At 34.0% G+C, this 15,600-nt stretch overlaps 1 protein-coding gene across 1 annotated transcript; it reads right to left on the reverse strand.

Annotated features, from left to right (window-relative positions):
- Positions 1-6,078: 6,078 nt before the first annotated feature.
- Positions 6,079-8,660, reverse strand: LOC149945351 (uncharacterized). Its single transcript, XM_090175774.1, has 7 exons — positions 8,551-8,660; positions 8,399-8,457; positions 7,871-7,912; positions 7,782-7,802; positions 7,694-7,714; positions 6,232-6,261; positions 6,079-6,166 (listed from the first exon to the last, which is right to left on the reverse strand). The coding sequence occupies exons 1-7, from the start codon at positions 8,654-8,656 to the stop codon at positions 6,137-6,139; spliced, it is 309 nt and encodes a 102-aa protein (XP_090031900.1). The 5' UTR covers positions 8,657-8,660; the 3' UTR covers positions 6,079-6,136.
- Between the last annotated feature and the right edge of the window lie 6,940 nt (positions 8,661-15,600).

Consider the following 15,600-nt stretch of genomic DNA (forward strand, 5'->3'; position numbering starts at 1 on the left):
GGCTAGTTCAACGTTTGAATTCTCTCGGAAGCGGAACTGTTTATTGGAGATAAGATTATATTTGTTTGTAAATTTTAATAGTTGTTGATAAAAACATTTATCAAATATTTTTGCAAATATAGAGAGAACCGAGATAGGTCTGTAGTTTGTAGATAGAGTAGGGTCACCTTTTTTTAAAATTTGGGGTTATAATTAATTTTTTGAGGCGGTCAGGGTATATTCCACTCATAAGAGATAAGTTAATTAGTGTCGTAAGCGGACTTAAGAGTATTAAAGCGGCACATTTTAAGATTTTGGGTTGTACTTCGTCAAATCCTTCTGCAGAATCACTTCTAAGACCCTTTTCCTCACATTATAGAATTTTACTCCTACACTCTAGGTCATTACAACACTTTGCCGACATTCGAATCGGTAATTTAACCCCTATTTTACCCCCAAACGTAAGTACTTGAAATACGATTTTTTGACCGCGTCATACTCCTCGGTGCACTCTAATTGATGGGATAGTTTATAGAAATAATTTGTCCCCTGCGTCTGAAAATAGTTCGTTTCGAATTTGGGTTCTAGTTGTAAACCATGAAATTCCTATATCAGGCCATATTGGCTTTTTTTAAACCGTACGCAGGGTACAGTCTAGATATTTTTGGGATAAAATGACAAATACCGTCACCAAGTACGTTCGTTCTTGCGCAAAGTGCCAAGCGAATAAAAACCCCCAGTTAGCCCTCACAGGTCATATGAAGACTTCCCTTCCTTCAGACCCATGGAAAGTTGTATCTATCGGTTTAAAAGGTCCCCAGTAAACGCGGTTTCGCCCAGTTACCAAATGGGTTGCGAGCCCCGACTTCGGCAATTGTAACCAAATGGGAAGATAAGGCCTTCTCGCGTTTTGGTGTTCGCAGTACGGTTATTTCCGACAATGGTCGACAGTTTATAGTAAAATTATAACCGCTGCTTATAAACGTATGAGTGTTAACCAACGATTAACCTCCTATTATTCCCCCAGAGAAAACCCTGTAGAAAGATATAATCGAACGATAGGTACTGTAATATCATCCTATATTACCGATAATCATCGGGATGGGACTTGGGATTGGCAGAAAAGCGATGCTTAGAACTGGGCAGAGAGTATCCAATCGTTTTTGTCCCTTGTGCAAGTTCTTCAAAAACATCTACTCAACTGTCATAAGGTATGCATAACCTTAATCGTATACGAAAATATTGGGAAAACCAGAGTAAAACCAAATTTCCCCTCGTACGTTATTAATTAACTCTATTTTATTGATCCATTTCGAACTCTTAAGTCATTACGTAGACCTCTTTATTTTATATCTAATGTTGACAATTAATCAATCCCCTAGACAAAATTTACCTACCAAATATCAATTTAATAATCTTAACTGTTTAAAGTGTCACACCACGTCCAAAAATATATAATATCCATATCCTTCAGTTTTCTTTCAGTTTGTTAGATGTCAAACATTTTTTTACGTCTACTGGTATTTCTAATATTTCCCATTTCAACCTAAAAGTAAATTACTATTTTAGAAAATGCATATACGGCATGGCTACTGTGAAAGCGTTGAGGACAGAGTCAATAACGGAAAATAGAAATGAAGCTGGTTCCGAGACTTCTGGAGACATTGTGCAAGCGTTGTCATCCGAAGTTGAACTGATTATTGACAAAACCTTCTTGGAAAGATTTAAGATGGGCAAATTTGGAACTGGTAACCTTCAAGAACAGTTAAACTACAATGGAAACATTGTGTAAAATAGAAAATATCCAAGAAAGTTTTTATGCAATCCAAGCATTAAAATAAAAACTACCATTTTTCAGTTGCTTATAAATTTCGTCGACAGGTAGAGGTAATGTTCTTTTGAAATATAGTGCCTAGTGTGTTGTGTATAAAATGTAAAATGAATAAGAATTTATTTATTTTATATTAAGGATAATTAAAATTATCCTAAAGTCAGGGGCCATCAAAGTTCTCTTTGGCTCTTTGTCACCTTATTTTAAAAAGCGTCATTTTTGACGTCAGTCACGTTGGAAGACTGAAGAGAAACGGCTACTTCCTATATGATCGAGTGAAGAGGAAACCTCGTAAAACTTCGTGTGAACATATTCATTTACTCTCCAGATAAATAAAACATTCTTGATTAAATACAACATTTTAAAATATATTTAAGGCTTGCTACTGGATCTAGTTCTCTGTCGTTGAAGGATGGGCTTTTAATTAGTTGATTTCACACCTTGGACCTCATCTTAATCAGATCATTAGACGGGAGGTGACTCGTGTACTTGAGAAAGAAACAGAAGCTATTAGACTCAAGCTACGAGAGTTGTTGTTCGAGGCAGACTCCAATAGCATTAATTTAACCTTAGATAACTGGAGCAGTTGCCAAAGTGAGCCAACTCTAGGTAATGTGTATGAGCATTTGGAATTCGATATGTATGTTAAATCATTTTTATATGTACTAGACTTTAATTTATAGACAAGGAATGGCTCAAAAGAAATGTGCTTATTGCGTTTGTGCATTTTTCCTGAAGCACATACAGGAGAGTATATTACGCAACGTTTGTTGGATACTCTTGCAATAATTGGCATTGAACTATCAGATGTAACTAAAACCTTCATAAAAAATTATCTCTTTTTAGAATCCTAACTGCAATTTTTCCATCTGTTTGGCGTTACCGAGCGGGATGTCTCTAGAGAGGTCTCTTGGGCGTTTTATAAATTCCAACGTAACGAGCTGTCTTATAAACGTATGCTATTTGACGCGTGATCATAAATGAAATATCACATGTTTTTCTTTTTTAAAGAAAAACTAAGTTAAAGCTCCGTACATTTCAATACTGCAAAGTTATCTGTTGGATGTACAGAGATTTCTCTCAGTGTACAAAATCAGTTGAAAAACATAAATACAGCTACTTGTTTTGATAATGAACATAGCCAGGTTTAGAAACGTTGCTCATCGAGACCATTTTTGAGTGGTGACTGGTTACCAGCATCATAATAACAAAGCCCCTCTGATCCAAGAGATTGAGGTCAAAGTATCTAATGCAGATTGAACTTACAATTGTTAGTACATTCATGGCCTTCCGAATCATAGCATTTGGAACCCTACAAATAGATTTTAAGATGACCCTGAAAAGTCTCCTTAAATACTTTGGGGGCCCAACGCAACGGCATTCCTTACCTTTAATCAAAAACTAGTATTTAGAAAACTTAAATTTTAAGAAAATTTTTTGAATATTAATATTTCGTATTTCAGAATACTTTTAAACACATGTATTTTTAGTAGCAATATCAGTTAAAATTTTTTCCCAAAAACGTCATTTGAAAGTTATTACGCCGATATCGATTTGCTTGGATTTAGAATTTATGTAGTGAAATTCTTAAAAGATGTCCACTTAAGTGATATTATTTTCAGACGCACATATAGTTTATGATTATCTGCGGCTACGTGGGTTTACACATTTATTTTCTTGAATTTTACTACAGGTAAATGGATCCTGATTTCCATATTTAGGACAGACGTATATGCCGTGCTCAGTTGAGTAGCTTCTCTGCGTAAAATTCAATCTACAAGACCCTTTTGATGACTTTGGGACAGTGCTATTTTAAGACCTTCGTAGGCCCTGGGCACTTAGACCTTTATAGGACTTATTTTTAAGAAGATCATTTTAATGGATTTTTTTCATACTCAACAACGTTTGTGGGCCCCTTCAAACCTTCGTAGGCCCTGGGTCTAATGCCCATTGTGCCCATTGGTTTAAACGGCCTTGCCTTTGGGAACCCGTAAGAAAAATATTCGTAGATATAACCATAAGCCTATCACCCCTAAGTTTGAAACGCGCATAGCGCCTTTTGTACCACCACTGGAGGGGCGAAAAAGAAGAAATCAGGCGATAGTACCGGCACCTGGTAGAGATAAATTGAAGCCTCTTCCTTCCCACTTTCTCTCTCTACGCACCTACTAAAGCAACTGGCATCATGCATTGCGGGACGCGTTACGTTTCTTTTTTCCGCCACCGGGTGGATTAAGCGCTATAATTTCGCCAGCTGTTTGCTTGAACCGACACTGCCTTTCGATTCAAACTAAGGGGGGATAGGCCTATGATATAACGTGTATTCCCTGGTTTCCGCAACGTGTCGCTGTCGCCACCACTAGCTAGACATTATTTTAATACGCGTATTGTTGATTTTTAACGGCCTGCGATGTGGTTACAAAAATTTATTATCTCGAATTAAGATTAGCCGAAATTATAGCAGAAGATAATTGGTAACAAAAGTAATCCTTTTGAAGCCTCACAGAAATTGTTGAACTGTTGAAACGCACCAAAATTGAATGCAAACCCGTTTTCAGTGGAAATTTCTGAGCAGCTAAGTCGGTAGATTGAACACGAACAACTAATTGTCACTTACAAAATTGTAAAGTCTAAACGTTATTTTATTCCGATCAGTTGTTAGAGTATTTCTTTAAAGAATTTCAGTCTTGTAGGGATTATAAAGCAGAACATTTAGGGTAAAATCCTAAACGAAGTGCATACCTTTCTATCTGTTAACTCCGTGTCATCCCTCAACTGGATGCTCGATAATACTATTACAGATATTGTGTTTCCTTACCACATTGCCTAACTATAATTGGTTATCTATAATTTGGGTGTTCCGCCATAAAGGTGACTAGAAAGCGGGACCAAGTGGGAAATTGGGAAGACAGGGTGTCGCCAAAATATCTAGGAAGGTTAAAAATATCCAATTAATTTGTCACAAAGCTATCAACAATAAAACCAGTGTATTTTCTTCAAACGTATTGATCGTAACAATGCGAGCGCCGGAAGCTGTATCTCATCTTACAGTAGAAATGAGAAGTTGCTTACTATTTAACTTTCTGAAAATACACTTGTTTCGTTGTTGATAATTGAAACCTGCTCTAATGTTTAATGAGTGTTGAACAGTAGTAACCTACCAATTTGCTTTTCTACTTTCTGGGCTAAATTAGATTTGGTAGTTGGTTGATTTACCGAATTATTCATCTAATGTTTATTATCTTTACTTTAACAAAATTTGGATCTCATTAAAGGATATTTCGACCTAAATTTTGGGGTAATCTGGTGATTATAGTCATGCCAAATGTTGCGTGGAAGTGGTTAGTACTCAGTCTCCCAGCAAGAGGAGCCGGGTTCGACAGCCTGTGCCACTGGGTGAAAACTCTGAACCACTCTTTCTTGGTTGAGTTTTTAAGTTCTCTGTTTGCTGGTTCGAGTGGTTTGACCTTTCCATAAATAATTGCCGAGGTTAACGGTAATAGTAGATGTATTGAGCAGTTGTTAAGTTGTTGAATTAAGTGCTGGCCATCATCCTGCTACACAATTTAACTCAGTCACCGGTAATTGGCGTTAGTATTTGAAGTAGACCTGTATGGTTCCTACTATTGGCTAAGCCGATTATTATTTTCATCATACTCGTTGAAAAACCAAAATCTCATAAATTAATAAAAGTACAAGAAAAATAAAGTTTTTCGGCCTAAAATAAATTTGCCTGATGTTATTCATCTAAATAATTTATGTGTTAATTAAAACTACAAAAATCACAAAATAGCTTCTGTTCGAGAGAGTTGGGGGTATGTTCCAAAGACGTATTATTGAATGGTATAAAAACTAGTGTGTCTTCCCTTTTAAGCTTGTAAGGAAATTAATGAACTATTTTTTAATAAAATTAGTGGGTTTAGGTCCAACAGAAAAACTGGAATACAAATATAAAATCTGACGATAGAAATACCAAGTTTTAAAAATGGGTTTGTATTTTAAATTTTAAAACTCTTGTTAAATATTTTTCTAAAATTCTAATTGAAATTGAGAAAATTTGTATACCTGCATTCATATTTAAAAACAATATTTTATGTAATTTGAATGGTTTCGGCATAAAATGTAAATTATACTGATCCAAATTTTTTTAAATTATTATAATTGTCTATTACTCAATTTGACCAATATTTAATCATTCCTCAGATGGACAAATTTGTTTCTCATGGAATTGAATTCAATCGTTAACTTTATTTAATTATCTTTAATTTTCCGGACATTTTACATCAGTTCGGCTGCTTACATGTGGTCAATGCATGCGACCTAGTTTTAGCATCGTTCACTAGATTTAGCCTTGCACTAGAAAAAAGAACAAAATTAATTAGTAAGGCCAACAATGACGTAGGATACTTTACGCCACTTACAGATTTTACATCAAAATTTTCCACAAATATCTGATGATAAAAATAAAGAACAAATATTAGATTCGTTTCAATTAGTGGAGGTTAGCGTTCAGTAACGTCGTCAGGGTACCATTCAATTTACACGGTGCTAATCTATTCATTTCAATAAAACGAAATTAAGGTGTCTCACTTGAAACAAAAGCCAGGCGCAAGGGTACCCAAGTAATTGAAGTTTAGTAAGTGTCGAACCTGACGTGGGGATATGCCATCGGAACCTTTAAAAACTTTTTATCGGAAATATACTAACGTATGATAGTAATTAAGCAACTACCATAATTACGGCTATAGAGACTTATAAAACTGTGACTTTTCAAATTTAAATCTTGCCCCTCTGGTCTGACTAATTTGACGGCTATTCTTCGTTAAAATCCAAGGTTTTTTTTTCAGGAACTAATTTTTTTAATTTAATTGTATACTTCGATTTTTTTATTTCTGAAGAATATTTAAGGGGTTATTTCATTCGTTCAAGAGCGAACTTGATAATTGGAAACTTTGGCACGCTGTAGCACCTATCACATGAAGTAACCGATTTGATTTTGAACAAAGTCGAATTTCAAAATATTTAATAGAAAATAAAAATTTTAAAGGTAGGACATTTGACTTTCTGCGCCATAGTTTTGGAAAAGCCGTGGCACCATTTGAAATACTTCTTTAGGTACGACTAAAGTAAGGCAGCTTTATTATTTTAGGGAATGACCCTGATTTAACATTTAATTGATTCATTGCAATTGTTGTACCCCTAGTCCCATGTGCCTTCCACGGGCTGAAAAAAACTTATAGAAAGGAATATATATATATCTGTTAGAAATTCTATTCAAATATTTAGAATAGGTGATAACTACAATTGTTTTGGTCTTAACTAACTTGTTAAAATGTTCCCGGAAATTCGTCATAGCACTGCCAACTTCTGTAACGGGCTTAAGTGATCGGGGTTGGCCGTGGTCCAAACATAGGGGCTGCATCACTAAGCCTTAGTTAAAAAGGTTTTATAGTCTAAGTCTTTCATTTTTTACAATTTTTAAGTCCGAGACTTCATTTCTCTAATACAATAATAATAATAAAAATGTCCGAGCCATCGATAAATAAGGTTTAAAAAATTAATATTTTTTCTCTTTAAAAAGTTTAAATATTTAAAAACATAACTTACCACAAAATTTTAAGTATGACTTTCTTTAAAAGTTTTAAAGATTTATTTAATGAAGCTGGAAGTCGCTGTTCAACGGTAAACTTAAAAGCAATTTAATAGGTTTATACCGTTAGATGGCGCTCAAATGTTCCCCCAAAATATATTAAAGCCAGTACACCTTGCAATTTATACTATCGCCTATTGACCATTTGAAAGTTACTGAACGCATAGTGATGAAAATTGCCAATTTTAAATAACTAGCAGTGGTTTTTCCTAGCTGCGCGCATTTAGTCTTACGTTTTCATATCCTTCGCAGTCCTGAAAATATAAAAATCATTTGTGTAATTCAAGTGAAAAAATATTATTCATAAATACTTTTATTTACATTGGCTTCTTTCTTTTCTTCCTGAAAAATCATTTGATTGGATTTTAGAAAAACAAAATTAGTTATAATATTATGGCCTAAGTATTTACCGTGCAAGAGCTTTGAAGTCTCGCTATCTGTCTTTCAATTTGCTATTAAATGAATATAAATATTTGTATAAACTAGTACCAATAGTAAATTGAAACCCTAAAAAATTAATATTTAATAACAAGAGAATTGTCAAAGTAAAGAAAAAAGCACGCTCAATCTATCTTCAATTGAATTTAAGAAATGTCAATTCTTGAGCTAAATTTCGACAACCAAATTCCACTTCGAAAATCTATGCAATTAAATAGTTTGTCAACTTAGCTAAAGTCCAATCAATTTAAATGTTCTTAAAATATAATAACCATTCTACCATGAAAATGTTAAGCCACCTCATAAAAAATATCGCATTAAAGACCACACTGGCGTTTGCTCAATGTGGTTGAAAAGCGAGTAACACCTCTTTTTACGAACTTGTGTTGGAGTTCTGTCCAACTAGCAAAGTGGCCTTAATATTTGTTAAAACCGAGACTTTTGGTTATTAAATATTATTTACTTATTCATGGACTACAAAATAAAGAACTTTTACGCACTGCTGAACATATTTCATCGCCTTGATGATAGCTGTCTAAAGCGCAAAGAATCATTCTTGCTGCAATTTGAATAAATTTGATTTAACTAACCGTTTCTCTAATAAGACATTATTTGTGGTTTGTTTTCAGTAACAATGATCAGGGATGCTTACATTCATCGCACAATCTCCGGACTGTCCCAGGTTCGCAGTCGTCATCAGCCTCGACGAGAATGGAGGCCGCGATAAGAACGAAGACGCAGATCAAAAAACGATTCATATTCGTTGGCTAGGAATTATACAATACATATTTTTTGAAATGGTATTTTTATCATTGAACTATTGATATTCTCAATCTTAGTTTATCGATAGAGCTATATTATTAGTATTAAAACAAACTGTCAATTAAATGACCCGTAGCATGATATATAATTTTAATTTTGAAGTCTTCATCTAACCCACAATCAGGTAATTCCTCGCCCATGGGCCATAGAGAACATTAGTAGCTTTGCAAATATTACTCCATGAGTATTCGTCTTTTTACAAATTTTATTTAAAATTCAATCTGTGTTAAATTGATAAGAAAAACCATTGCGGGAATTTATTATTAAACCTTGACATTCTTATGATTTTACCACTTATGAAAGTCCTACTTGAGAAAGATTAGATACTTACATTTTCCTTATGACGTGTGTCACTTGAAATTTCGTAATGGGTTAAATTAGTGTTCTGGTGGCTATTATTAACGTTAAATTGTATTTGAATTGTGTATGAACATGAGCATACAAATATGGCGCTATTAGAATAATTTCACTATTTTCTATTGAAACGTGGCTCATATTTCTATAGCTCATTAGAAAATGAAATCTCTTTAGAAAAGTAAATTTTTTAAAAATATTTAATAATAATAATAATTAGTTAGGCTTATACCCATGACACAACCTTAAGCCAAAGTCATCGAGAGACTTTTAATGTCATAAAATCAGGTGGATGGGTTGTAACGCGGTGAAGGATGATGGCAAACCGTTAATGCAACGTGAGACAACCGCTCACTGCACTCAATGGAAATCTTTCTTTCGTTGAGTTGATCAGTATGTTAAAGACACTTTAAGGAAGTTAATTTAGAATCCGCCTACGCATTCGAAAAACAGTGAAATTAAATTAGTAATCGAACGCGCAAAGAAAATAGTTAAATCTACCTGGCTCAGTTTTAAAACCATAAAGCGTCTTATATTATTTCAAAAGAGATATGAATAGGTAAGGCTCCCCGCGCCATTTTCAGAAATCTGAAGATAATACGTTAGTCAGATCCGAATGATCTGTAATGTTCACCTTCCCCAACAAACTGATCTAAAATTTTATCAGTTAGCTAGACTAATCCAGAAGGCAACACCTTAGGTCAAAGTCATCGAGTGACTTTTAATTACCCCAAGTAGACGATCTGAACAGATCTGCTAAATTCATCTCAACAAATGCTGTAACGTTTTCCTGTTTAAGTTAGCAACTTACCTATCCTTACCAGCGTAATCTATAACTCTACAAATAAATCTAATTAAAATTGCTTTATGATTTAGGGAGATCCAGAACGCCAAGGATTAATGATTAAAAACACGTTTAATATTAACACTAAATACTTACAAAACGGTTAAAACACTACTAAAAACATAAAAGCTAAATGGATAAAGTCTCTACGCTAAATGCTATCCTAAATTTTTATACTAAAAGTGTATTAAAATAATATACTAATTATAAGTTTTTAAGATTATACATTAAATGAAATGATTAAAACATCACTGACATTAAGTGGAAGGTATAACAGCAATCTTAGTGTTTTTCCGGTTCAGTAGTGACTAGTAGTTTTTGATTTCTAAAATTAGGTTTTTGACGAACAAAAACGGGTTACCTCACTGAACACCTAATGCGCAACTAATTATGGAAAGCGGAGACGAACTCCTCAATACGGCGAACACGAAGTTCTTGATAATGCCAACGAATAATGGCGTGCAATCTGGGTAAGTCAGTAAGTCGAATGTTGCTTATCTCGTCGGCTCCGGCGTCCTATGGCTGCTTTGGTCGATCCCGTTCACGGAGCGTAGTTGGTGACTGGCCGAAGAGTCCCTAAAATAAGTCTTGAGGGTATTTCACTTAAGTCTGGGTTGACCGTATTAGAAAGTAAAACTCTGAATAAGTGAAATTTACACTCTTAGAAAAAAGGATCCAATGTTTGTCCAAAATTGTACGAAACAGTCCGACTTTGGATCATACGAGTAAATGAGCTCCCTGTTTGCCCTCATAAAGCTAAATGTGGATCCTTTAAAAAAAAACGTGTCAATTTCAAACATTATAAATTTTATTTCAAAAACCAGATCGTTTTTGAACGGCGGCAGGGTCAGCAACGATAAAGGGAAAAAAACAGATGCATTAAAAAACGTTGTTGTTTTTTTTACGATGGTCACCGCATACTCTCTCTCTCTCTGATCTTATTCGAGAGATAGCGCGTTCAACCAGCATTTTATTGGAAACGAGCGTCCGCGTGGCTAGAGATCGGTTTTTGAATAAGAAATTATCCAATTAATTTTTATTTATAACCGCAAATTATTCAAAAAATATACGAAAACACCGAATATTTTTGCATGTTAAATCGTTGTTTATTCGTATAAAATGTTCATAAAAAACAATTAACCCAACTTTTTATGGTTAATCGAAATTTTGCCGGTTAATTTATTCGTTCCGCCGACCTCTACACGTGGCTTTGTTCGAAATTTTGTTTCGGAACTTGGAAAAATCACTACGACCTATATCTTTAAGGTAAGTGTTTTTATACTTAAACTTAAGAATTCTGGGTTACAGCACTGTATAAATTTTAAGCTAAAAACTATGTTTCTGACAAAAAAATTGAAAATGCTTCCATTTTGTGACAATATTCATCAAAGACAAGTCCAAGAAACCTGTTTAGTTTATGATGGACATAGCGAGAAAGTTTGTTCGTGGCGGCTCAAGTTTCCCCTTTTTTCGTGAAGGTTGTGAAGGGGGACATTCCATTGGTCATGGTACAGGTAGTCTACACGCGGAGGCCATCGCGTCGAGAACATACCACCCCCTAATTGAGAGCGTGGCGCGCAGCTAGTTGCGCGCAAACCGTCATATCTGACTGAAACCTAAATGCTCCTAGAGCTACGTAAACGGAAATCGTCAATGCGTGTCGAACACACCGCGAATGAAGGCTGCAACTAAGTATAGATTGGCTAAAGAACCATAATATCATATATGAAACATTTATTTTTCCGAATTAATTTATATATTTTTATTATTTTTATTTAGAGTCCAAAAACAGTCACTCCAAATCTGTTTAGGAAATGAAGACTTCACCACATGTAAAGGCGGCGTCGAAATTGAAAAAGAAAAATTTTAAGTTTCTATAATCCAGCGGCTCTATTTGCAGGTGTTCACGCTTTCCAAAAAGACTCGTCGCGGAACATTATAATATTTTCAAAAAACTAGGTTTAAAATTAGTGTAGATAATTACTTTTGTAAATAAAGTGTCTAAATAAAAAAAAATTATATTTTGTAAAATTATTGCAGTTTTATTTCAACAATTTATATATTTAAAACACTAAAATTTTTGGAATTCCGAAGAGTTTTTTTATTCGAATCCTACAATGCCAAAGGGCGACTCTTGCCCGTCCATAAGGGGAGTCTAGCCCGTCCAAAAGGGGAGTCTTGCCCGTCCAAAAGGGGAGTCTTGCCACTCCAATGGGGGATTAAATAGAGCTCAAATCTGAACCTTTTTTTCCAAATCTGAACCAATACCTCCCAAAATGCAAGACAACTCGTCTAATTTTGGTTAAATTTAAAGCCATAAAGGGATTGATAACTCTTTAAATTTGGATAGCTAGATCCACATTCGGACTCTAATATATCCATCCAAATTTGGACGTCAATTTTCTTATCCAAATTTGGACCGAAATATGTGCTCTCACAGAGTCAGTCATTTGGATCCTGTTTCATCCAAAATTGGACAACATTTTTTAAGAGTGTAGTTTAATGTTGAAAAAATAAAATGGATGCCGAACTTGTCTTTTTGCCCTTCCTTTTCAAATCCTACTCTTTAAAATAGCTATATACATACTATAACAAAAGGGGCAAAACCCTTGCGTTCTATTGTTAAGAAAGAGGAGATGTTCTAGGGTAAAAACCAGCTGGCCAAGAGCGAAAATTGACAACCTTTCCCAACACTCCATTTCCTAACGTTTTGGCCTAAATTATAATATTTACATTATTATGGCGATGCAACTCAAGGCTGAATGCAACTCATTTATTTTAACTAACCCAAAAGTATCGTCACAATGCTTACGAAAAAACAATAAAATTATTACTGATAGAAATAGCTCGATTCTCTTACTTTGTACATTGAGAACCATTACATGTGCAAAGTTTGGACGCCCATGAGGCTAAAGTTTAAGGTAACTATACTAGTCTGATTAGAATGTCCCAGATGTAAGAGATTTATAGCACCGTGTGACACCGAATTAGATACATTAGTTACAGAAACAGAGATAACGTGTGGTATTTTGTAACTCGCTAACCAGAAATTCGATATTTTGCAAGCCTAGCTGATGCAGTGACGGCGATCCCGTGAGGGCTCTGGGGCTCGAGGCCCCACAAGGAAAAACCAACTAGGGCAAAGCCCCCACAGAAATAAAATTGAGGAAAAACAGCAATCAGGGAAAAATTTATAATCTCACTGCCTTTATTTGGGTCCGAATTCAGTCTTTTTACAGAAGTTATTTTGAGATTGCAGATGCGAGTAGCATTAAGATGATATAACCGCAAAATTGATTTCGATAGATTCGTTCCAACAGAAAATCGCCTCGTCGTGTACCATATTTTACCTAAAATACCTTCGTAAAGAATGTGGCCAAGAAAGGCTTAATTATCTATCCATGTACACAGATATTTTTCTAAAGATATCGACTTCACTTTTATTATCAATGTATTCCTTGACGGATGAGATATAAGATAGAACACTAAAAAAGTGAGATATTAACACGGTGTTTAGAAAAATTCCACTCTCAGCCACTACATCACTCTTTCGGCTCACGCACTGACTAGGATGTTAGTTAACAAATACGTTGTGTTTCTTGTTACTTATTGTATCCCCCCCCCCACGCATTGTAACGGCTTTAAACGTCGTTTGCTGACATAGGCCTAAAGTGGTGTCTTAGGTATTAGCCTAGTTGATTTGTTTTTCACCTGTATACGTTAAACAAATTACTGATAAATTGCTAACATCTCACATTCAAAAAGGTTTTCTAAAAAGTTCAGTCATTTGGTCATAAAGATAAGAAATTACAATTCCGATCTCATTTATAATGACATGAAAGTGAAAAATCGTTAATTGGTAGCGAATCATTATCGCCCGGATCTCGCGAAATCAATTAGTTCCTTTCCCGTAGGTTTTAACATTGAGAAGAAAACAATTCTAGAATATAATTATTATAATTGTGTCTGGGCAATAAATGAGGTTCCGCTTAGAACCTCATTTAGAATAATTTTGCTTTTTAACGACTGTCCCTTTCAATTTCGTGATGGATTGGTTCAAGGTATTCTGCTCGATACAACTAAAGTGAATTACTATGTGAGTAAAATATTACCATGTAGCCTTTACAAATATTTCCTTTACAAAATCAATAGAATAATATGTATTTTTCCCAAAAACAATTTAGAGAAAAATCATGGCATTTTCTTTAAACATTCTGTAGAGTTTAGAAAATTAAAATTCTACAAAGTTTTTTGTTTATTTGATATAAAAAAATAGGTATTATTGCTTTTACAGGTACTAATCACGCTAAAGTTAAATGAGTTTTCAGAAATCCAAATATTCAAGTATTCAAGTTCCAATAGTATTTTTACTCAAATTTAGCCACAATGGACAACCATCTCAGAAACATAAGTAGTGGTGGGTACTATATATTTAAATTTTATATTAAAAAAATATATTATATTCAAAAAACGTAAATTATCCTTTTTATGAATTAAATTTTCTTATTTTTTAGTATATTTTATTTGTATCATAGCTTTGTTATTTTAGTTCCATTAACTGCCATTCGTGTTTTTAAGCATGTTCAGAGATATTTGTCATTTTCAATTGAGCCGTTAGAATATCAATTAACATATTTTAGAAAACCAATTGTCCATTGTTATATTACATTTTATTGTCCCATGGACTATTTACAAATATCGAAGAACATATAATAACATTATTAAGATATATCAAGAATTATTTAATTAAAATTACAAACGGCTATTATTAAATAAAAGACAATTTTTATGGTTAAATGTTAAATAATATTACACAAATTACCCATGGGCATATGTGGAAACATTCATGACATTGAGAGACGTATTACATGTCTTACTTTAAATGTATTAAAAATATTTTGGATCAATTTAAGGTGATAAATGATGAACGTGTAAGTGTTAATTAAAAATTATACACCAATTGATGGACCGTTTACGGATATATTAAAAATTAATATGATCATGGACTTTTTACGGATATAATTAAAATTAATATGATCATGGACTTTTTGCAGATATAACAAATTGAATATGATCATGAACTTTTTGCGGATATAACAAATTGAATATGATCGTGAACTTTTTGCGAATATAACAAATTGAATATGATCATGAACTTTTTGCGATTATAACACATTGAATATGATCATAAACCTTTTGCGGTTTTTCGTAAAATTAAAAGTATGAAAAAAGCTCGCTGAATAGAAAATGAACAAAGAAATGTTAATAGAAAAAAATCTGATATCACTGAGGTGCTTGAAAGCGAAGCCCGCCAAAGCCAGTAGCGGCGCCAGTATTTTTGGGGAGGTAGGCCAACCATTTGGAGACCCCACCAAAATTATGGAGGCCCCACCACCACAATTTTTTCAAATCCGTGGATTATTTAATTTTTTTCAAGCAAGTTGTGAAATTTTTGGGTAAAATGGATACGCGACGAAACAATTAGAGTTAATTATGAATTTAAACATGACTAAAAACAGAGTGTGTGTTGATCCTTTTTTGTGTACCGATAACACTTAACAAATGAGTGGTTATTTACTTTTTTCTACGACTGAATTCTAGTCTATCAATTTTCATTCATTCCTTCGGTACTTCGCATGTACATCCCTTACATCAGAACTTACGTAGGTACCCTAAGTAAAG

This window comes from Leiobunum rupestre, chromosome 5 (genome assembly GCF_980474605.1).
Source record: "Leiobunum rupestre chromosome 5, qqLeiRupe1.1.hap1, whole genome shotgun sequence".
In the NCBI taxonomy this organism is placed as follows: Eukaryota; Metazoa; Arthropoda; class Arachnida; order Opiliones; family Sclerosomatidae; genus Leiobunum; species Leiobunum rupestre.

Excerpts from the sequence above, each read along its gene's own strand:
- LOC149945351 (XM_090175774.1), bottom strand. The coding sequence starts at position 8,656 with ATGAATCGTTTTTTGATCTGCGTCTTCGTTCTTATCGCGGCCTCCATT. Across the intron at positions 8,458-8,550 it reads CCGGAGATTGTGCGATGAAT|CAAGAATGATTCTTTGCGCT; the intron begins GTAAGCATCCCT and ends TTCAAATTGCAG. Across the intron at positions 6,167-6,231 it reads AAAATTTTGATGTAAAATCT|TGCAAGGCTAAATCTAGTGA; the intron begins GTAAGTGGCGTA and ends TCTTTTTTCTAG.